This window comes from Coregonus lavaretus, assembly GCF_964263955.1.
Source record: "Coregonus lavaretus genome assembly, contig: HAP1_SCAFFOLD_2333, whole genome shotgun sequence".
Taxonomy (NCBI): Eukaryota; Metazoa; Chordata; class Actinopteri; order Salmoniformes; family Salmonidae; genus Coregonus; species Coregonus lavaretus.
Genome location: NW_028158495.1, coordinates 46948 through 69604, shown reverse-complemented (window position 1 = coordinate 69604; position 22657 = coordinate 46948). Strand labels below are relative to the sequence as shown.

The window sequence follows — 22657 nt, the reverse complement described above, 5'->3', positions numbered from 1 at the left end:
CCGCTGGTCCCTGCTGCGCCTGGTCCTCCTCCTCCACGGCTCGTCGATGGTGGTCTGGTTTACACCGTCCGCCGCCTGCTTCGGTCCAGACGGAGGGGTAGGGGTCTCCAGTACCTCATTGACTGGGAGGGCTATGGACCTGAGGAAAGGACCTGGGTGCCAGCTAGTCGGATTGTGGATAGGACTCTCATCACCGCTTTCCACCAACGGCATCCTGATCAACCTGCAATCCGTAGGGGCCGCCCCAGAGGGGTCCCTAACCGTCCGGCCCGCTCGGCTTCCTGTCCTGTGCCTGATCCTGTCTCGGGACCTGTCCCATCTCCCGACCACGGCCCTCCGGCTTCCTCCGAGGATGAGGACGTTCACTCGGACCGTTCGGAGGAGTTCTAGCCCTCCTCCGGCTCCCCTCCTCCCGCCCGGCGTGGTGTTGCTCTTGGGACTTCTGGGGCCGTCCCTTGGGGGGGGGGTTCTGTCATGGGCCTCTCACTCCACCGGGTTACCACCTTAATTTTCTTCCACTCTGCTCACCACTCTCTCTACTCAGCCTAACTAGCTCCACCTGTCCCTGCTCTGCTCTGCTCTAATTACTCTGCCAGCTGCGCTGCATTACCCACTACCTCTCCCAGTATTTAAGGCCCTGTCTTTCAGCTCTCCGGTGTCAGATCGTCTGCAAAGCTCACACCCGGAACCTGTTTGCTCGCGCTTCTGGCTCACCCTGGTTTTGTGACCCCGGACCTGCCTGATTTTTGGATACTCTTCTGCCTCAGGAGATCCAGACCTGCTTCTGCCATTACGACTCCTGACTACTCTTCAATCCCGGTAACTCTGACCAGCCTTCTGCCTTGCTACTACGTATTTTGGATTTCCCTTGAACTGTACTGCTGCCTGGTTTCATTCCGCCCTGTTGTGTCTGTGTCTCCCCCCCCCAGGACTTCTGGACCACCCACCACCGGCTTCATAGGACGCATCGCTGCCACTGGGGGGGGGCACAGACCCAGCGCATTGGACGGGAGCCCTGTTACCCCTGGAGCCTTCATTCACTCCCTACTTCCCTTTTCCCTTAAGTTTAATAAACTTTCTGGTGTGACGCAATTGTGGTCCTCTGGTCGTCTGTCTGAACCGTGACAAAACTCAGTTTAACTTTTCTCATTTGGGACAGAGTTTCCATTCTCTATTCCGTCCCTCTCTCTGAAGAGATTTCACAGAAATAACCTTCCTTTCACTCCCGGGTTTATAGCTAGTACTCAGAGACCATGTCCCGAAAGTTATCTCCCCATATGCCCAAAATACTCCCCACCCCCACCCCCCAATCCACACACACACACTGAACGGTGTGTGAAGATGGCAGCAGATTAACCCCTCCCTGGTGTGTGCCCACTATCCCAGCAGAGCAGCAGTAGGAGGGCTGTAATCGTGGGGGGACCCCCAGCCTTAACATCCCCAACCCTTACATCCCTGTCCTCAACTCACCACTGTGTCCTACTCTGATAAGAGGATTTACCATCTCCCTCTCTCTCTCTCCCTTCATTTCTCTCTCTAACTCTCTCTTTATAAACCCCACATCACTTAGCTCCCCATAAAACCCTTCCACAGATGACACGTGTGTATTTTTGTGTCTAAATATGTTTCTTATCGTGTGGATTGTGGCCAGTGTGCTGGTATTTGTGTGGAAACTGTGTGGAATTAGTACTATTGCTGATAAGGAATCAGCTTACTTCAAGGCTCTTCCCAGCATTCTGCATTCCAGCAGTAAGCCTGCAGTGTGAGTAGAGGAGGTGTACTGTGTGCTTGGAGCTCCCCCAACTGGCTTCTACAGAGACCATGCAGGCCAGAGGAAATGACCATTATAAACCAGGTTAAATACTGTCATACAGTTTTTTACAATCACTTTGGCACTAATTTCAGAACCTTTATGTAATTTTTCAAAACTCTAGACACAAATCTCACAACCAATGATCAAAATGCACATTTTTCAAAACTCTAACACTTTTTTCAATTGCTTGGATAAAATACACATAAAACTAAGATCATTTGTTCATTTAACAAAAATCACCTGTTCAATATGACACAACTTAACATCAAAGTACTACTATTTCAAAAGGCAATTCACACATTACATTTTAGATGTGTCTATTCATTTCATTACAATTATCCAACTATCAATTGATACAACTGCTCAAAATGATAAGTAACTGTTGCATTACTCTTAATGCATAGTTGTATGGAAACAGACAAACAATATTCCATGTTTAGATCATGAAAGTTTCAAGATAACGAGATTCATTGTCACCAATTAGCGTGGAGCATGAACCAATTAGACTACATTATCTATGGATGTAATATTTCATCATCATTCTTTATCAGACACCGTTTCTATGGTCCCATGTACGACCTTTTCAGACTATTTACAGTATTGACAGTACTGCACTGTATGGATGCGGGCCCTTGTAATTGCTTGTCCAATTCTGCCAACTCGTTACTGATGATTGAGTTCACATTGTGGAACGAGTATATAAAGAATTGATTGGGATCCACTTGCAACAACATAGCGATACGTACTGTAACATGGAGCCGGCAGGTGATCCAGGTCACAATAGAGGTCAAGCAGTGGTGGGAGGAAGATGTGTTGGTCAAAGGAATGGCAGGGGACAAGCACCCCTTCTGAGAGGTGGTCGTGGGCCTCGTTTGAGAGGTGTGGGGGAACGTGGTAGAGGACAAGGCCACGGACCAAGACAGCGGCAGCAACAGCAAAGAGTGTCCAATGAAATCCGAGCAATAGTTGTAGACCATGTCATAAATCATGGCATGACAATGACTGAGGCGGCTACAATGATACAACCAAACCTCAGAAGGTCAACCGTGGCCTCAATAATCAGAACTTTCCGCAACGAGAACCGGTAAGTCGTCAGCATGCACTAAACATTATGTTACTCTCAATTGTCAAATGACTGCATACCAATGTGTATCACAGAGTAGGTAAGTGTCTTTTTACTGTAATGTTCCCTGTAGAATTGAGACTAGGCCAAATAGGGGAGGCAGAGGCAAAATTCTGACTGACCAACAAGAGCAGGCTGTGGTCGATTTGGTTAGGGCCAGAAATTATATTCGCCTTACAGAAATTCGCCAGCATATCTTGGACAATGAAGACATTAACAATGTGGAATCCATAAGTTTGCCGACTATTGCATGCATGCTGAAAAGGCACCAGGTGTCTTTAAAACAACTATACCGTGTGCCTTTTGAAAGAAATGCAGACAGAGTGAAGCAAATGAGGGCTGAGTATGTTCAGGTATGTTCAGTTTCAAGATGGCTGTTGTAATAAAATTCCCTAATAATTCTACATTGTACAGTAAACAGTAAATCTCTTTCCAAAATGTATTTTTAGAGGGTGATGGAGCTGGATGCTGATGACAACCATCACAAATTCATATATTTGGATGAGGCAGGCTTTAACCTGGCCAAGACAAGGAGGAGAGGTCGGAATTTCATTGGCCAGCGGGCAACCATCCAAGTACCTGGACAACGTGGGGCCAACATTACCATGTGTGCGGCTATATCAGAAGATGGTGTGGTGGGACACAGACCTCGTATTGGATCATATAATGCAGCTCTCCTTGTAACCTTCCTTGATGAGCTCGATCAGGTCTGTAGAGCTGATGGCGTGACCTATGTCATTGTGTGGGATAATGTCAGGTTCCACCATGCTCATATGGTGCAAGCATGGTTTCAGGCCCGTGCACAATTTACCACCCTGTATTTACCCCCATACTCTCCTTTCCTTAACCCGATTGAGGAATTTTTCTCCACATGGAGATGGAAGGTTTATGATAGGCGCCCTCATGAACAAGTCACTCTTCTCCAGGCCATGGATGACGCATGCAATGACATCACGGCAGACCAGTGTCAGGCCTGGATTAGCCATGCCCGAAGGTTTTTTCCAAGATGTTTGGCTAATGAAAACATCCATTGTGATGTAGTTGAGAACCTGTGGCCAAATCCACAAGACAGAGTTGATGAAAATGTAGAAGTACAGTAATCACTCCTATGTTTTACTTTTTACAGTACAAGCAAGCAAGTTGAGGAACACTGCATTTGATGTTTTACAGTACTGTATTGTTTTTCATCAATATATTTCAGATTTTGTTCAATGATTCCACTGTGTCTGTAGTATTCTCTCTACTACTGCAGTACTTTTACAGGGATGTATTTACATGTAGTACCATAATAAAACATGTATCACCTATTTTGTACTACAATATTTAAGGATTGTACGAACAATGACACAGTGTAACTATCGATTGCTTGTGTGTGGGTGATCTAAATTAACGTTTAATTGGTATTTCACAATACATTTGTTTTTTGAACCAATGATTGTGCAAGTGCAAGATTTATTTTAAAGATATGAATGCACAATGCAATGTTTTGAACATTGGACAGCCTGTGTTACAAGTGATGACCGTTTTGTGTCTAGAGTTTTGAAAAATGACGTCAAGGTTCTGAAATTAGTGCCAAAGTGATTGTAAAAAACTGTAATAAACACAGGATTTTTGCTGACAACGAATAACAAACACACACGGCAGGTAGCTTAGTGGTTAAGAGCATTGTGCCAGTAACCGAAAGGTCGCTGGTTCTAATCCCCGAGCCGACTAGGTGAAAAATCTGATGTGCCCTTGAGCAAGGCACTTAACCCTAATTGCTCCTCTAAGTCGCTCTGGATAAGAGTGTCTGCTAAATGACAAATCCAGTGGTGTGAAAAAGTGTTTGCCCCCTTCCTGATTTGTTATTTGTTTGTCACACTTAAATGTTTCAGATCATCAAACAAATTTAAATATTAGTCAAAGATAACACAAGTAAACACAAAATGCAGTTTTGAAATTAAGGTTGTTATTATTAAGGGAAAACAAAATCCAAACCTACATGGCCCTGTGTGAAAAAGTGTTTGCCCCCCCTGTTATAACACAACTCAACTGTGGTTTATCACACCTGAGTTCAATTCCTCTAGCCACACCCAGGCCTGATTACTGCCACACCTGTTCTCAATCAAGGAATCACTTAAATAGGACCTGCCTGACAAAGTGAAGTAGACCAAAATATCCTCAAAAGCTAGACATCATGCCGAAATTCAGGAACAAATGAGAAAGAAAGTAATTGAGATCCATTAGTCTGGAAAAGGTTATAAAGCCATTTCTAAAGCTTTGGGACTCCAGTGAACCACAGTGAGACTCATTATCCCCAAATGGCGAAAACATGGAACAGTGGTGAACCTTCCCAGGCGTGGCAGGCCGACCAAAATTACCCCAAGAGCGCAGCGACGACTCATCCAAGAGGTCGCAAAAGACCCCACAACAACATCCAAAGAGCTGCAGGCCTCACTTGCCTCAGTTAAGGTCAGTGTTCATGACTCCACCATAAGAAAGAGACTGGGCAGAAATGGCCTGCATGGCAGAGTTCCAAGACGAAAACCACTGCTGATCAAAAAGAACATTAAAGCTTGTCTCATTTTTGCCAGAAAACATCTTGATGATCCCCAAGACCTTTGGGAAAATACTCTGTGGACTGACGAGACAAGAGTTGAACTTTTTGGAAGGTGTGTGTCCCATTACATCTGGCGTAAAAGTAACACCGCATTTCAGAAAAAGAACATCATACCAACAGTAAAATATGGTGGTGGTAGTGTGATAGTCTGGGCCTGTTTTGCTGCTTCAGGACCTGGAAGACTTTCTGTGATAAATGGAACCATGAATTCTGCTATCTACCAAAAAATCCTGAAGGAGAATGTCCGGCCATCTGTTCGTGACCTCAAGCTGAAGCGAACTTGGGATCTGCAGCAGGACAATGATCCAAAATAGACCAGCAAGTCCACCTCTGAATGGCTGAAGAAAAACAAAATGAAGACTTTGGAGTGGCCTAGTCAAAGTCCTGACCTGAATAATATTGAGATGCTGTGGCATGACCTTAAAAAGGCAGTTCATGCTCGAAAACCCTCCAATGTGGCTGAATTACAACAATTCTGCAAAGATGAGTGGGCCAAAATTCCTCCACAGCGCTGTAAAAGACTCATTGCAAGTTATCGCAAACGCTTGATTGCAGTTGTTGCTGCTAAGGGTGGCCCAACCAGTTATTAGGTTGTAGGGGGCAATCACTTTTTCACACAGGGCCATGTGGGTTTGGATTTTGTTTTCCCTTAATAATAACAACCTTCATTTCAAAACTGCATTTTGTGTTTACTTGTGTTATCTTTGACTAATATTTAAATTTGTTTGATGATCTGAAACATTTAAGTGTGACAAACATGCAAACAAATAAGAAATCAGGAAGGGGGCAAACACTTTTTCACACCACTGTATGTTCCCTTTTGATTTGAACTTGGTAAAGTGTCTCATCTCTAATGGAAATGATGCACTCCCACATGAAAGGGCTGAGACAAACAGAAAGGGGGAGGTGTGTGTGCTTGCGTACGGATGTGTGTGTGTGTGTTTGTGTGTGCTTGCGTTCGGATGGGTGTGTGTGTGTGTGTTGTGTGTGTGATGTTCATTACAAGAGTCAGACTGTGGTATATGACTCAGACTGCTGGATGGCTACAATAGACTCTGGGCTACAGTTGAGTCTTTGTTACCTCAGGATACAAGAGTGACCTTGTCTTTGACATTTGTCAATGAAGTCAACAGAGTGGATGTCCCTGAATGTCCCCCAGCGAGGTTCCCATGATCACTGAGCATGCGAGTCACACACTGAGCACAGTAGACAGAGAATTAGACCTAAAGTTTACAAAGAGTATGTCCCTTCTCATCTCAAATGAGAGTTACCATATTTTACAGGTTACGTGGAGAAAAATAAGAGTGGGATGTGTGTGAAGTGAAGTAATAACTGAGCTAAATAGTTGTGTGAAGTGAAGTAATGAGTGAGCTATATAGTTGTGTGAAGTGAAGTAATGAGTGAGCTATATAGCTGTGTGAAGTAATGAGTCAGCTATATAATTGTGTGAAGTGAAGTAATGAGTGAGCTATATAGTTGTGTGAAGTGAAGTAATGAGTGAGCTATATAGTTGTGTGAAGTAAAGTAATGAGTCAGCTATATAGTTGTGTGAAGTGAAGTAATGAGTGAGCTATATAGCTGTGTGAAGTGAAGTAATGAGTGAGCTATATAGTTGTGTGAAGTAAAGTAATGAGTCAGCTATATAGTTGTGTGAAGTGAAGTAATGAGTGAGCTATATAGCTGTGTGAAGTGAAGTAATGAGTGAGCTATATAGTTGTGTGAAGCCACCTCAACATTTGTTTCTCACCTGACATACACAGGCTGGTTTGCATTTGGAGTAATCACTCCGTCAGGTTCAGAACATGGAGTGTGGGAGAGGGGGAGGGGGTAAGGAAGCAAGGACAGGACTGACAGCTACAGTATCCCTGGTTGGGGAGAGAGAGAGGAACAGCGGGAGAGAGAGCAGGCAGGGAGAACTCCATGAATAGACACAGCATGGTGACTCACTGCTGTTACGAACAGTGGCAGAGTAGACAGGGAACCAGTGTGAGAGAACACACACATGCAAATACTTTTTCCATATACAGGCATTTGTATTTGAACCCAGGTCTGATACACTTGTGCGGCTACAAATTGCACAATTTCACAGTGAAATTGAAAAGTACTTCCATAATCAAATTAAACGCTTCAGCTTTAATGAAGCTACCACCTGTTACCCCAGTCATTAATCTCCATAGAAACATGATTCTGGGCCAATGAGCTACCTAGTGTCCACTAACAATTTTCTGTCCAATTGACCCTTTCAATTTGTCTTCAGATAACATTATGAACACCTGCCTGTCTTTCCATGACATAGACTGACCAGGTGAATCCAGGTGAAAGCTATGATCCCTTATTGATGTCACTTGTTAAATCCACCTTGATCAGTGTAGATGAAGGGGAGGAGACAGGTTAAATAAGGATTTTCAAGCTTTGAGACAATTGAGACATGGATTGTGTATGTGTGCCATTCAGAGGGTGAATGGGCAAGACAAAAAAATGGAAGTGCCTTTGAATGGGGTCTGGTAGTAGATGCCAGGCGCACTTAGTTTGTGTCAAGATCTGGCAGCACCCAAAGGTCATGCAGCCAACTTGACACAACTGTGGGAAGCATTGGAGTCAACATGGGCCAGCATCCCTATGGAATTCTTTCGACATGTTCCTAATGTTTTGTGGACTCAGTGTAACTACATTATTATGTTTAAACTCCTATTCTCAGTGCAACATGTCTTCTCAGTTTTTAGGCACATGCATACGCTCTGGCAGCTGGCCAGGGGTTTATCATTTTGGTGAGCGGGGGTGACACCAGCAGCTGGGACACTTTAAGGGGACCCCCTCCCCCTGCTCTGGGGTCCACAGGCAGACACAGAGAGCACTCAATACTCTGAGAGCATTGGAATGCCATAAATGGAGGGAGCAGCTGTTGCTCAGACAACAGGACCCTGTAAAGAGCTGTGTTCTGCATTTTAGCATAGCCACTTGTGTTGATAGTGAAGACTAAAAACAATGTATAATTGTGTTGTTGCACTGTAGGCTATACTGAGTTTATTACTATTACTATTATCGTGTGTAAGTGGTTGTGGGCTTGTGGTGAATGATTTGAAGGAGTCAGGCGCAGGAGGGCAAATCACAGAATAAAAGGTTTATTCTGAATACAGTAGTACGCAGCAATGCGTCAAACACTCCAGTGCTGAAAACAGGCGCACTGGAAACAACGAAGCACACAGGTGAAAATAACCCAGCGATACAAAATAACAAAGAGCTCCACAGAGCTAAACAAACCTCCACAATAAACAATCACACACAAAGACAAGGGGGCAGAGGGAACACTTATACAGGTACTGATGAGGGGATATGAAACAGGTGTGTGTAATAAACAAGACAAAACAAATGTAATGATGAGATGAGGAGCGGCAGTGGCTAGAAGGGCGGTGATGACGAACGCCGAAGCCTGCCCGAACAAGGAGAGGAGGCAGCTTTGGAGGAAGTCGTGACAGGGCTAGTATGTATCACATGTTTGTTGTGTATGACAGCATCCTTTATGAAAATCAAGGTCAAACCCTCAGGCCTGTGCTCCCTCATGAAACCATGTGACTGATGCAGCTCCCTCCTGACCTTGGATGAGACTGTCAATTTATGTGTTTGTGTGTGCGTGCATGTGTGTTTTGGTGTGTGTACTGTATGTGCGTGTGTAGGGGGGGGGGGGGGTGCTTGCGTGTGTATACATGTGAGCAGTGTCTGCAATGGGGCAAGCAGTGTCTGTTTAAATACCAAAAGCTAAGCCAAAAATTATACTTTTTTTAGTTATAGTGTTACACGCACTGTGAGCATGTCTATGTTTGTGTTGCGTGTGTTTGTGAGAGAGTGTGTGTGTGCTTATAAATGAGTGATGGTATGACAGCCTCAGCACAGAGAAAGTTAGGAGCATCATTTGCCTGTGGATTGATGATACAGTAAGTATGATAGGGCTAACTGTGGTGCTAATTTATTTGGCCTGCAATGGAAGGAAGTGGAGAGAGCTCACACAGGGAGAGGAGAGACAGATGGGAGATTTCACTGATCCAGAACTGCTCTCCCCACGCTGAGTCAAAGAGCATTCCTTTAAATCCTCCCATCCCCCCCACCTCACCGCAATCTCTGTGTGTGTGTGTGTGTGTGTGTGTGTGTGTGTGTGTGTGTGTGTGTGTGTGTGTGTTTGTGTGCGCACGCGCGAGAGAGAGAGCGTTTGTGTGAGTATGTGCATTAATTCCTCTATGGATGTAGTAGATACTGGCATGTGTAGATGCTTAAAAACAAACTGCAGTAAATGATTAGTCATAAAATGGTTTCGGTGTGGGGGTGGTAAAATGGCCACTCTCTCAGCGGTAGACTCTCTCATTCATGGTTCAACATTACCCCCTACTGCATTCTTCTGGAACTGACACAGACCAGAGAGATAAAAAGACAGAGAGGTTCTATTCAGTCCTGCTAGGGGCAGACAGAGACCCATGATGGTCCTCGTGATGACCACTCAGCTGAGCCTCTGCTCTCTGCTCTCTGCTCTCTGCCCTTGGATGTGCTCACTGAATGGGCCTCTGTGTGACTGGCTCAGATCTCAGACAGAATGATAGACACAAGGTCTATGAAACACTTCTGCTAACGGATCCAATCAATCAGGAATGTGAGAATCCTTTGTCTGATTCTCTATGTGTTAGTGTAAATCTGCCTCTGACCAGGACTAGTCCCTAACCAGGATTAGTCTTGTATTCTAGTTCAGTCGACATAATCACTGTAACTGAGTACCACAAAGTAAAAAATTCACATTTAACACACAAACTCACATGCATGCATGGACACACATACACATATGCGCACACAAACACACACACTCGTCGCACAACACAGCTGTGCTATGAGATAAAACAGTCACACAATAACTCATATGCTGAACACACACATTCCATGTATAACTCAGCCAATGTTAGGCCTATCCCTCATCCCTCGCTCCTCCCTTGCTTCCCTCTGTCCTTGGCTCTTTCCTTAAAAGGCCTGAAGCAGTGAGCCAGGACAGCGAGGGAGTGAGAGGGACTTATCCTGGACTGAATTGCATTTTCTGACTAAATGAATGTTTTTGCAATGCTGCTATGTTTATCCACATCTCCACATGTTCTCTGACTACACATACAGAGATAACTCTTAAGAGTCTTCTCCTCTCTCTTTGAATCCTACCACTGCTCTCCTCTCATGTGGTTAGATCTCTCTCTGAGTAGAGAGACGCCACATGTGCTCCCTCCATTGTTCCCACAGCAGCCAAGCAAGACTCAAGAGCGTTCTCTATTGGTCACAAAGAAGAACTGCAGCGCTGCCCCTCACATCAAATTATACTCTGTAGAAGTTTAACTATCAACAATTAATATTTTTGGACAGAAACACTGAATCTGTCACTGTGAAAACCAAACTGTGTTGCATTTATGTTGTAAGTATGAATGGGGGAATCTGTGAACTACTGAAAAGTCAAAAACACTGATGTGTGACAAGAGTTAAACAAAGGTAAAACAGCACAGATGCCTTTTTGTACTTCAATAATATAAAGTGAACACAATAACCTATAAGATATTGAACAGAAGTTGTTATTCTTATCCACTGTGTGTGAGTGACTATGAATGCTTGTGTGAGTCAGCAGATGTGAATGCTTATTTTTCATATTCAAAGTTTAACCTGTTCTTCTCTAAATCTATGCAGCCTAGTCCCTTTAAACTTTAAAACCCCTCACAATAACAAAGTGTATGCGGGCTTGGCGTAGTTGGGGGTGGTGGGGGTGTTTGTCTTTGTAAGGTGGAGGGTGTCATGTTTACAGGGCACTATGGTGCTGGTTGCTAGGGGTGACGGCACAAAGGAAAATAAGGGGTTGGGGCTGACTCACTGAATGGCCTCTTGCCATCCTGTTTTCTAGAGAAAGGCAGGAAGAAAATGGAGGCAGCTGGGAAGCAGGAAATGTCTGACTCACTGGCAGATGGCCGGGTGAGGCCAGGGAGATGGGGGCTAGCAGCGAGGGATGGGCCCTGACAGGAAATGGGAGGGCCAGGTGGGAGGGGAGGGGTTAGGGGCGGGGTTTAGGAGCTGCTCACTTGCGCACATCTGGTGTCCGTTTGATGCAACTGCAGGCTGGAATCCTTCAAAATTATATTTGTAAACTTTAAAGTCAGATATATTCATGTTAAGATACAAATAAAAATACTTAATTATTCTCTAAAAATAGATCTGGTTTGGATGCAAAAAGTTTATGTCTTTAATTTGTTTGTAGACTTCTAGTTTGGACATAGGAAAACATTGAATTAGGTATAAGCCCATACATTTTGAAATTGTGGTTTTAAAGTGTGCAAGTGAAGCTGGGTTATGTTATTTTTGTTGTGAGAGGCTATTTCATACCTCAAATTGCACATTGTATATAAACTTAAACCTTGCTATAAGATATCCTTACTGACCTCCACACATAGCAAATATACAGCACCAGTCAAAAGTTTGGACACACCTACTCATTGAAGTGTTTATCATTCTTTTTACTATTTTCTACCTTTTAGGATAATAGTGAAGACATCAAAACTATCAAATAACACATATGGAATCTGATTGGCTCAACTGATTGGCTCAAACTCATTAAGATGGAAAGAAATTCCAAACATTAACTTTTAAGATGGCACACCTGTTAATTGAAATGCATTCCAGGTGACTACTTAATGAAGCTGGTTGAGAAAATGCCAAGAGTGTGCAAATCTGTCATCAAGGCAAAGGGTGGCTATTTGAAGAATTTGAAATATAAAATATATTTAGATTTTTTAAAGCTTTTTTGGTTACTACATGATTCCATATGTGTTATTTCATAGTTCTGATGTCTTCACTATTATTCTACATTGTAAAAAATAGTAAAAATAAAGAAAAACCCTTGAATGAGTAGGTGTGTCCAAACTTTTGACTGGTAGTGTATGTGTTAACATGGTGAAGTATGGGCCTATATGTAGTACCTCATTTTAAAATGAAATAATTTATTTATTTATAAACACTTACTGTATCTAACACATGCTTTAACCCAGAGTGGGCAGGCCAATGTTACAGTAGGCTACATTGTTAGTTTTTCTTGGATATGTTTTCTTATTGTAATGTTGAAAAAACCTTCTATTTGATTCTATTTAACTTAACTTGGCTAAAAATATCTATAACTTTAAATGGTTGAATAACTTCCATTCATCAATCCATTCACATAACAGGTCTGTGTTGTCTGTCTCCACCTCCCTTGAAAGACCACATAACCAAATATGGGCATTTACTACCCCCTACTGGTCTAAGTGAATAATGCAGCATGTGTTGTAATAATATAATAATAATATGCCATTTAGCAGACGCTTTTATCCAAAGCGACTTACAGTCATGTGTGCATACATTTTGTTACGTATGGGTGGTCCCGGGGATCGAACCCACTACCCTGGCGTTACAAGCGCCATGCTCTACCAATTGAGCTACAGAGGACCACATGTTGTGGATCAGAAGTGTGGGTTTGTGTGCATGTGAGCATGTGCGTATCACCGTGTGCATGTGAGTGCAGGTGAGTGTGCACGTGGGAGTGTAGGTGCGTGTGTATATGTCTGTGTGCACCAATAATTAAATGCAACAAGTTTGGTCAAAAGCCCTTCATTGATGTTCATCATCACAACACATTAAAAACAATCTCAAATTGGGAAGAGTAGAATGCCAGTAAAAGTGTTACGGTGATTTGAATCATCATAAATCCTGTAGTTTGCAGGGAGTTGCATAAAAACTACATCTCCCACCTCCAGCTGTAGTATGACTGCATTGGATGCAGACCTAAACTGCATATGGTCACCCCATTCCCCTGAATGAATTATATGCTGTTCATTCTTGAACAGTGATAGGCCCATAACAGTTGACTGGAGAAAATCACCCATAGTGAAGCTGAAGTGGTAGACCCCTCTCACAGGTGCTGTGAAGCTACCTGGATGTGAGGAAAGCATAGAGATCATCAAGACTTGTGCTGCACACTACATGACTGTACCTGTAGCACATTGACAAAAAAATGTATTATCTTGATTGTCCTAAACAAAATCATGGGGCATCAAATGCAACCTGCCACCAACATCAAGCAGGCTTTACTAGTTGTGCTGATTGTTGTTTTTAAACTTCAGATGCACATGTATTTGACTAGGTAGGCTATAGTCTACACTAAACGTTGACTGATGCTGCTATAGTCTACACTAAACGTTGACTGATGCTGCTATAGTCTACACTAAACATTGACTGATGCTGCTATAGTCTACACTAAACGTTGACTGATGCTGCTATAGTCTACACTAAACATTGACTGATGCTGCTATAGTCTACACTAAACGTTGACTGATGCTGCTATAGTCTACACTAAACATTGACTGATGCTGCTATAGTCTACACTAAACATTGACTGATGCTGCTATGGTCTAAACTAAATGTTGACTGATGCTGCTATAGTCTACACTAAACATTGACTGATGCTGCTATAGTCTACACTAAACGTTGACTGATGCTGCTATAGTCTACACTAAACGTTGACTGATATTGCTATAGTCTACACTAAACATTGACTGATGCTGCTATAGTCTACACTAAACGTTGACTGATGCTGCTATAGTCTACACTAAACGTTGACTGATGCTGATGAAGTCAGTACAGTACCTGTAGCGTTGTTGTAGTGGTCACCAGTGTTTGTGAAGATGTTCTTGTAGATTACTGTGGTGGCAGTGTTGAATGGCCCATGGTGTCCAGTTTTTCCTAAAGAGGTTGAAAATGCCACCTTGGGTCTCTCTGTGAATGCAGGAGAATAAAGTGAATGATTTGATGATGATGATGATGATGATGATTGACATTTAAACTTTTTCACACTCAGAAATGGAAGGGGAAGGAATTATTATGTCATTTAAAAGTACCATAATTCCATTTATGTTTTACCTGCATTCTCCCTCTGCAGTTTCTCAATCTCACTCTCAGTGGATGTTACTCTGCTCACCATGGCTGGAGTTACAAAAATGACACAAAGATTTACTGGAAAAAACCTGGATAACACGAAATTAGCGTCTTGATCATTACCAATCATAATGACAAGATAACTAGGTACCTACAGTGTATTCTGCATGGTTTCTATGGCTACATTAACAATAGTTATTGTTATGACCAAACGAACTAAACAAACTGATATTTAACTGTCCATTTTACCTGCATTCTCTGTCTTCATTGCCTCAAGTTGTCGTTCAGAACTCATCAGCCTGGACTCCATGACTAAAACAAAATGAAATAATTTTCCTGTCAACAATAGAAATTTACCAGATTATAACATTACTCAGTCAACTGATAGTGGGCTTAGTATTCTGCTATCACCTGAGTTCTCTGTTTTCAGCCCCTCCACCTTAGTCTTAGTGTCTTGTAGTTCAGCCATGGTATGACTCAGCTCTGCCCTCTGCAGCACCACCATGTCTCTCAGATCTCTCAGGTCAGACCCAATGCCACATTGAAGGGAGTCAGAGGATCCATCTTCACTTGGAGTGTACTTTGCTTCTCCCAAATGACAGAGCAGGTACACCAGTGGAACTAGAAAAGCTCTCATTGGGAAAATATGCTTAGAGCTAGTTCAGTATACAATATACTCTCCTTTAAATACACTTTGTGGTTAACCATTAACTTGGAGTATTGAGCAGTGTTCTGGTACACCCATAATGTTTAAACTGGGTCATTTGCCCTTTGCCCACCTCTTATTTTTCTGTAATGTTTAAACTGGGTCATTAGCCCTTTGCCCACCTGTTATTTTTCTGTAAGGTTTAAACTGGGTCATTAGCCCTTTGCCCACCTGTTATTTTTCTGTAATGTTTAAACTGGGTCATTAGCCCTTTGCCCACCTGTTATCTTTCTGTAAGGTTTAAACTGGGTCATTAGCCCTTTGCCCACCTGTTATTTTTCTGTACATTTTAAACTGGGCCATTAGCCCTTTGCCCACCTGTTATCTTTCTGTAAGGTTTAAACTGGGTTATTAGCCCCCTTTACCCACCTGCTATCTTTCTGTATCTACACCATCTCTCTTAGAACACCATCCACGTGTGTGTGTGTGTGTGTGTGTGTGTGTGTGTGTGTGTGTGTGTGTGTGTGTGTGTGTGTGTGTGTGTGTGTGTGTGTGTGTATGTGTGTATGTGTGTATGTGTGTGTGTGGATGTGTGGATGTGTTTAAAGAGAGATGGTGTAGATACAGAATAGTAAACAAACAAATGCTATTTCTAGCGGGTTTAGGGTTAAGGTTAGGGTTAGGGTTTAGGAGTTAGGGAAAATAGGATTTTGAATGGGTCTGAATTTTGTGTCCCCACAAGGTTAGTTGTACAAGACTGTGGGTGTGTGTGTGTGTGTGTGTGTGTGTGTTTGTGTTTGTGTGTGTGTGTGTGTGTGTGTGTGGTGTGTGTGTGTGTGGTGTGTGTGTGTGTGTGTGTGTGTGTGTGTGTGTGTGTGTGTGTGTGTGTGTGTGTGTGTGTGTGTGTGTGTGTGTGTGTGTGTGTGTGTGTGTGCCCGCCGTCTGGTGATGCCCAGCTTGAATTGGCAGAGCTGAACAGCGTGAGGGAGAGGTGTTTTGTGGGTGGTGATGAGGGGAACAGGGGAGGTCACTGAACCCTCTCTACAGTACACTTCTGAGCAGATGGGTGTTTGACTGGAGGCCCTGCTGCATTTTTAATCCACAGCTAGTAAAATATTCAGAGCTGTGAGTCTGGAGGGACATATGTACCTGTGAAGGGGGAAGAACAAGTCCAATAGCGATTAATACTAAAGAAAGGCACAGGGAAAGTGTTGGAGCGTGCGTGCACACACACAGCTTTGTTTTCATTCATTTTGAGGACTTTTTTGGGAGTAACTCTAACCCTTAATCTATTCCCCTTCAAAATCATATTTTCCCTAACCCTTAACCTAACCCTTAACCTAATCCTAACCCTAAACTTAACCTTAACCTAATCATAATCATAACCCTAAACTTAACCTTAACCCCCAAAACCCCTCAAAGTTCTTGTTTCCTTACCTTTTCAGGACATTCTAGTGAATTCGAAAGACATTGTGGTCCTGATAAGGTACTATAGGTATACATGCACTCACACACAGACACACACACACGCTCACAGTGAGTTTAGATAGAACCACAACATCTCCAAGTTTCCTAACTGTCAGTCTGTAACCTGTTGAGAAGCACCTGCACCCTGATTAGCATCCCCCAAGTTTCCTGTCATGAATGAAACTTGTTTCTGGAAGCCATGACTGTGAGGGTTTTGTAATAAACAAACAGGCTGTTAGAGTGGCTGTAGCTGCTGGCTGTGAGGCCTTCTTGATGAGGCGCTGGCACTGCAATGTTTCTGCCAATAAGACAAATGAATGTGAGTGCAGCTGGCCCTACTAAAAGAGTTGAGCAGATTCTAAAGGTAAAACTAACAATGTAGCCTTCTGTAACATTGGCCTGCCCACTCTGGGTTAAAGCATGTGTTAGATAAGTGTTTATAAATATTTTTTTATTTCATTTTAAAATGAGGTACTACATATAGGCCCATACTTCACCATGTTAACACATACACTACCAGTCAAAAGTTTGTAATGAGTAATGAGAATGGGGACATTCGTTTTTGTAGAAAGAGGTAAAAATGTTATTTTTCAATAGTCCACTCTTGTCTTTGTATTACAGTATGTGCCTGACAGACAGAGGCCCGTACAGACTGTTGCTACTCTAAAAGTAAATACTGTACATCGCAAAGACACGTGGCAAAAATACAACAACACTAGACCTTGACATATTCCACAGCTTGATTCTCTCCCACAACACTTTGGGAAAGTTTCAAACATTTCCAGACATCAGTTTGTGAACTATTCTAAGATAATCTGATGGACTCCATATTTAATCATTAGGTTTTGACCTTGTTGTTTACTAGAGAACAGAGATGATGGTTACATAATGTCAACTAATCTAGACATGTATAAAGAGGGTGTTCAGGATCCTAAAAGACACTTCACTACCGGGTTGTATAATACAGTGTAATGAAGATGATATTACAATTCATAATTCACATCAGCAGCTTCATATAAAGCTACAGTGAAATCCAATATTTAACTTCATAAACAAATGTTCTCACTATGCGGGGAATCAGGAGTATACTGTATAACTGAAATAGTATTTGATATAATCATTATTATTTAAAATTTTTACAGTGCAATCACCATGATCAACATGTACAGTGTAAGGGCACATTGTTTAACGCTGAGGTAATTACAGCTTTATATCCATATCTTATCATTTTTATCATCCCTATTCTGAGTTGTAGTGCAGGCAGTGATTGTTTATGGTTTTATTGGGTATTGCTGCCATCTACTGTCTCAAAATATATGGTACCATCCCTCTGAACAACTCCACAAACATATGCTTATGATACGAAGTTATTTCAATATGTTTACGTTTTATATATCCAGGAAACCCCAGATATTGACCAATATAATATTGAATCACAAACAAGTATCACATTTTATAGTTGTCAATCTTGCATTTATTAGTGAAAGTAAATTACAGTGGTCGATTCGAGGTGTATCCCGAGCATCAAGACACTTTAGTGGAGCTTCTCATCACAACATGGTGTTCATTTCACATTGGGAAGAGAAGGAAGCCGATGAAGGTAGTACGGTTATTTAAGTCATCATAAGCCCTCTCACTGCTTTTCAAATATACCACATCACCCTCCTCCAGATGCAGTACAGCTGCATTAGATGCAAACTTTTTATGACCATTACTATCGATTTCATCAACATACAATACTGACTTATCATTTTTATAGAGCAAAGCACCCATCCAGTTTGTACCAATACCACAAAGGGTAAATCTGAAGTAGCAGACCCCTCTCACTGGTGCAGTGAAGATACCTGTACCAGAGGAAATTGAAGGAGAGAGATCAGTCCTAACATAGAGATGAGCTCCAGTTTAGTGTTTTATTAGTCCGATAACTGTGTGCTTCAGTACACATTCTTGTGAGGACAGTACTGTACCTGTAATTGGGTTGTAGTGGTTGCCGATGTTTGTGAAGATGTTTTTGTAAACCATGGTGGTTTGAGTGTTGAAGGGTTTCTGATTCCCAGTGAGGCAGAGAATGCTACCTTTGGTCTGTCTGTGAATACAGAGTTAACCTTGTGTTGTCCTCCCAAATGCCTTACGCCTTTTGTCCTCTGGGGTCAAAAATGAACCCGCCTGGTTTGACTGTTTATAAAGCATACAGTATACATTTTCAATCAATTCTGTGTTACATCTTTAGTCTTACTTCTGTTCAACCCATTACTAAAAAAAATTTCATTTGTTTTGGAATTTAGAGCCAATAGACCTTGTTTACATAAAAGTATACCCTGTTTTTAAGTAAAAATACAATGAAACTATGAATTATTTTGACCTATTATTATTTTGACTATTTGACTTATCACTGAGTGGTATTTGTAAAAGTTTAGTGAGGATGCTGTTTTTGAATCATTTTATTTTTATTAATGACAGCCCATAATCACACCTTTTGTCCTCTGGGGTCAAAAATGACCCCGCCTGGTTTGACTGTTTATAAAGCATACAGTATACATTTACAATCACTTCTCTGTTTCAACTTTTCAGTCAACTTTATTCCAACTTATTACCTGACATATAACACATGTTATAATTCATTTCCAAAACATTTTCAACTTCAAAACCTAACTTTTTAGTCTGAATGAGCCCTCAGTTGCATGCGAGGCAGGTAGTAATGGCGTGATCTTTGCAGATGTATGCATTGCATTTTTGGCACATTTTGGATGTTTTGAAATCACTTCGGCGAGGGCAGAATTTGCACCTACTCCTTTTGGGTAATGGGCGAGGAAGGGCTGGTCGGCATGAGGGAACTGGGAGAGGGGGAGCTGCTGCAGAGGTAGAGCTGGAGGAGACCTGCTGGATCTCCTTAACCAATTTGACAGCGGCTGACGTGCGGGGAATAACCTTGCGTTGCTTGATGTGAGGTATCACCAGTTGTCGCCCAAGCTCCTCCATGAAGAGCCTTCTCTTGTTGTACTTTCCCTGATTCCAGGCTGGCTTGATTTCAGACCATAGGACAAAAGAGTTGTATGCAGACACGTCGAGAATGTTGTAGAAGACAACGAGTGGCCAACGGGCTGTCATTCTTTTGCACGTGTACACACTGGTAACTTTGTCAAGGTTATCAACACCACCTTTGTTGTGATTGTAATCTTCAATGATTTTGGGCCTTTTGTCATCCCTGTTGCTCACAGCAGCATCCCGATGCAGAGTGCTCATCAGAAGAACATTTTTCTGTTTTTTGGGGTGATATGACACTAGAGCATGGGTCTCGGTGAAGGCAAACTTCGATGAGAACCGTGCCCGGTCCTTTTTTGACACCAGAGCAGGGGGAAGCTCAGGCTTATTCCTCCGTACTGTTCCCACCATGTACAGCTTTCTTTTCAGCAGCTGCAAGCCAAGAGCATGTGAAGTAAAAAAGTTGTCACAGGTGATTGTTTTCCCCCGGAGACCTTCTGTCATGTCAAGGACAACTCTCATGCCCTGATTTTTTTCTGACTGCGCACCAGCCGGTTTGCCAGTGTATACCTGCATGTTCCATGCATAGCTAGACCTGGCATCGCATGCTACCCATATTTTTATCCCATATTTCCCTGGTTTACTCAGGATGTACTGTTTGAATGGACAGCGACCTCTGAAGGGGACCAGGCGCTCATCCACAGTCACATCAGTACCTGGATCGTACATCAACGGCAGGAGAGACACCCACTTGTCCCATACATCTCGAATGGGAGCAAGTTTGTCTCGTGCACGGCGATTTTCTCTTGTGGCTTTATCATCAAATCTAATCACTCTTGAGATTTTATGAAACATCTTGAGTGTCATGGTAGCACGGAAAATTGTCCTACCAGACTCGGCATGCCATAAACTAGATGTAGCTTCCTTACTAGATCGGTACACGCCAGCAAGAATCAACACACCCACATATGCCTGCAAATCCATTTGATCCATCTTTCTCCACTTGTTGCCATAAACGCGTTGCCCCTCCTTGTTTGTCATGCTCAGCACTGCGTCTTCAATAGGCTTTGGCAGAAACAGGTCAAAAGTGGACTTCATGTCATCAATCCGAGACCTTGCATATGCAGTTGGACCATGGTGGCTTGTATCTCTCTCTGCTGTCAACATGCGTCGTCGGTCACTGGGAGGGATGGAAGACCAGATCAATGTTTCATCCTTTGACTGGAAATATTCTTCCATCTCAGCTGGGTCCTCTTCCTCAGATTCTACCTCATCTGTTGATTCTTCGTCTTCATCATAATAGATGATGTCCTCCACTTCTGACACTTCTTCCATTTCAACTTCAGATTCTACCTCATCTGTTGATTTTTCATCATAATAGGTGCAGTGCTCCACTTCTGACACTTCTTCCATACCAGCTTCAGATTCTACGTCATCATCACGTTCATCCATTTCCTTATATTCATAATCATCTTCCATTTCTGCAGCAGGAGATGTGGGGGAATCTTCGGAGGAAGAAGTAGCATGCTGTCTGTATGTTGGATCTATCACCTCATCATTATGTTCCTCCTCTTCTGACCCTGAACCCTCTTCATCAGTTGATTCATCCTCATTATGTGCAGCATTGTCCTCCTGGTCATTATTTTCTTTTATTAAAAAAATTATCTTGCAAGCCTCCTGTGCATTATAAAACTTCTGCCTCCTCATTGTGCTGCCTGTCTCTCTCAGACTAAAATGTGAAATGCCCAAACACCTTTTTTTTGTTGTTGTCATAACCATTGCTTGACCCCACACATCAAAGAAACATGATCAAAGATGTTTTGCCAAGCAGTATGTAAACTTTGTGCTGCGGGGTCTTTTTGACCCCAGAGGACAACAGAAGTTATTACATTTAGTAAAACACCCATAATTCAATCAAATTACTTCAAATTTGTTTGAATCATAAAGAGCATAGTATTAAACAACTACCGTTATTTTCAGACCAATTGATGAATAAAAAACATATTTTGTCGGCAAAAGATTTAATTTGGGGTCAGAATGACCCCAGGACAACAGGAGGGTTAAAAGACACAGACGATATACAGTAAGTAACTTGAGGCAATATATGTCTGTTATTACAATGCACCTTCCCTGTTTTGTATTTCATGATGATTTTGTGGTAATAGCTTCCACCAGGGTAGAGTAAGCCTTTCATTAAGTGTACTTCATTTTAGCACAGACCTATTCAGATATAACCATGAAGGACATGAAACTGTGGCCTGTCATGGAACACCATCTTCAAAAAGGCAGTCGTACTCTTATGGGAGCCTTACATAACAGGTTGACAGCTAGTGAGAAGGAGGTGGACTACCTGAAAAGGGACAACGCAGGTCAAAAATAAAAAAGGATGCGGCTCATCCCCAAAGCACAATACATACAGTACATTATCAACTGTTATTTGTATCATTTGGGATACTAAGGTTGGGTCCATTATTTTTCACAAATATAAAAAAAAAGCCTTATGGATGTTATTTTTATGTTAGGATCATTTCTAAATCGTATTATCTGCATATCAGTGCTATTACACGCCTGTATAACCAGCAACTAGGAATTAGGAAAGCATGTATAACTGAAAACTTACTGACTTACTTAGTCCTCTTTATTTATATGTGGAACATAAGGCTTCCATAAGGGTACCACTGCCTTTTTGAAGATGGTGTTCCATGACAGGCCACAGTTTCATGTCCTTCATGGTTATTTTTTTTATTTATTTTATTTTATTTAACCTTTATTTAACCAGGTAAGCCAGTTGAGAACAAGTTCTCATTTACAACTGCGACCTGGCCAAGATAAAGCAAAGCAGTGCGATAAAAACAACAACACAGAGTTACATATGGGGTAAAAAAAACATAAAGTCAAAAAAATACAACAGAAAATATATATACAGTGTGTGCAAATGTAGCAAGTTATGGAGGTAAGGCAATAAATAGGCTATAGTGCAAAATAATTACAATTAGTATTAACACTGGAATGCTAGATGTGCAAGAGATTATGTGCAAAAAGAGATACTGGGGTGCAAAA

The 22657-nt window shown here is 42.2% G+C and overlaps 1 protein-coding gene across 2 annotated transcripts; it reads right to left on the bottom strand.

The window, feature by feature from the left end:
* Positions 1–8641: 8641 nt before the first annotated feature.
* Positions 8642–15164, bottom strand: LOC311123908 (cerebellin-1-like). Of its 2 annotated transcripts, none has more exons than XM_084198122.1 (5): positions 14914–15164; positions 14752–14838; positions 14488–14550; positions 14215–14343; positions 8642–13501 (listed from the first exon to the last, which is right to left on the bottom strand). In XM_084198122.1, the coding sequence occupies exons 1-5, from the start codon at positions 15137–15139 to the stop codon at positions 13218–13220; spliced, it is 789 nt and encodes a 262-aa protein (XP_084054248.1). In that variant the 5' UTR covers positions 15140–15164; the 3' UTR covers positions 8642–13217. The 2 variants fall into 2 exon arrangements, with proteins under 2 accessions (XP_084054248.1, XP_084054249.1); XM_084198123.1 differs by having other exon boundaries at positions 14752–14814; positions 14914–15163.
* Positions 15165–22657: the final 7493 nt, after the last annotated feature.

Excerpts from the sequence above, each read along its gene's own strand:
- LOC311123908 (XM_084198122.1), bottom strand. The coding sequence starts at position 15,139 with ATGAGAGCTTTTCTAGTTCCACTGGTGTACCTGCTCTGTCATTTGGGA. Across the intron at positions 14,551-14,751 it reads AATGAAGACAGAGAATGCAG|CCATGGTGAGCAGAGTAACA; the intron begins GTAAAATGGACA and ends TTGTAACTCCAG. Across the intron at positions 13,502-14,214 it reads CCACTACAACAACGCTACAG|GTAGCTTCACAGCACCTGTG; the intron begins GTACTGTACTGA and ends CCTCACATCCAG.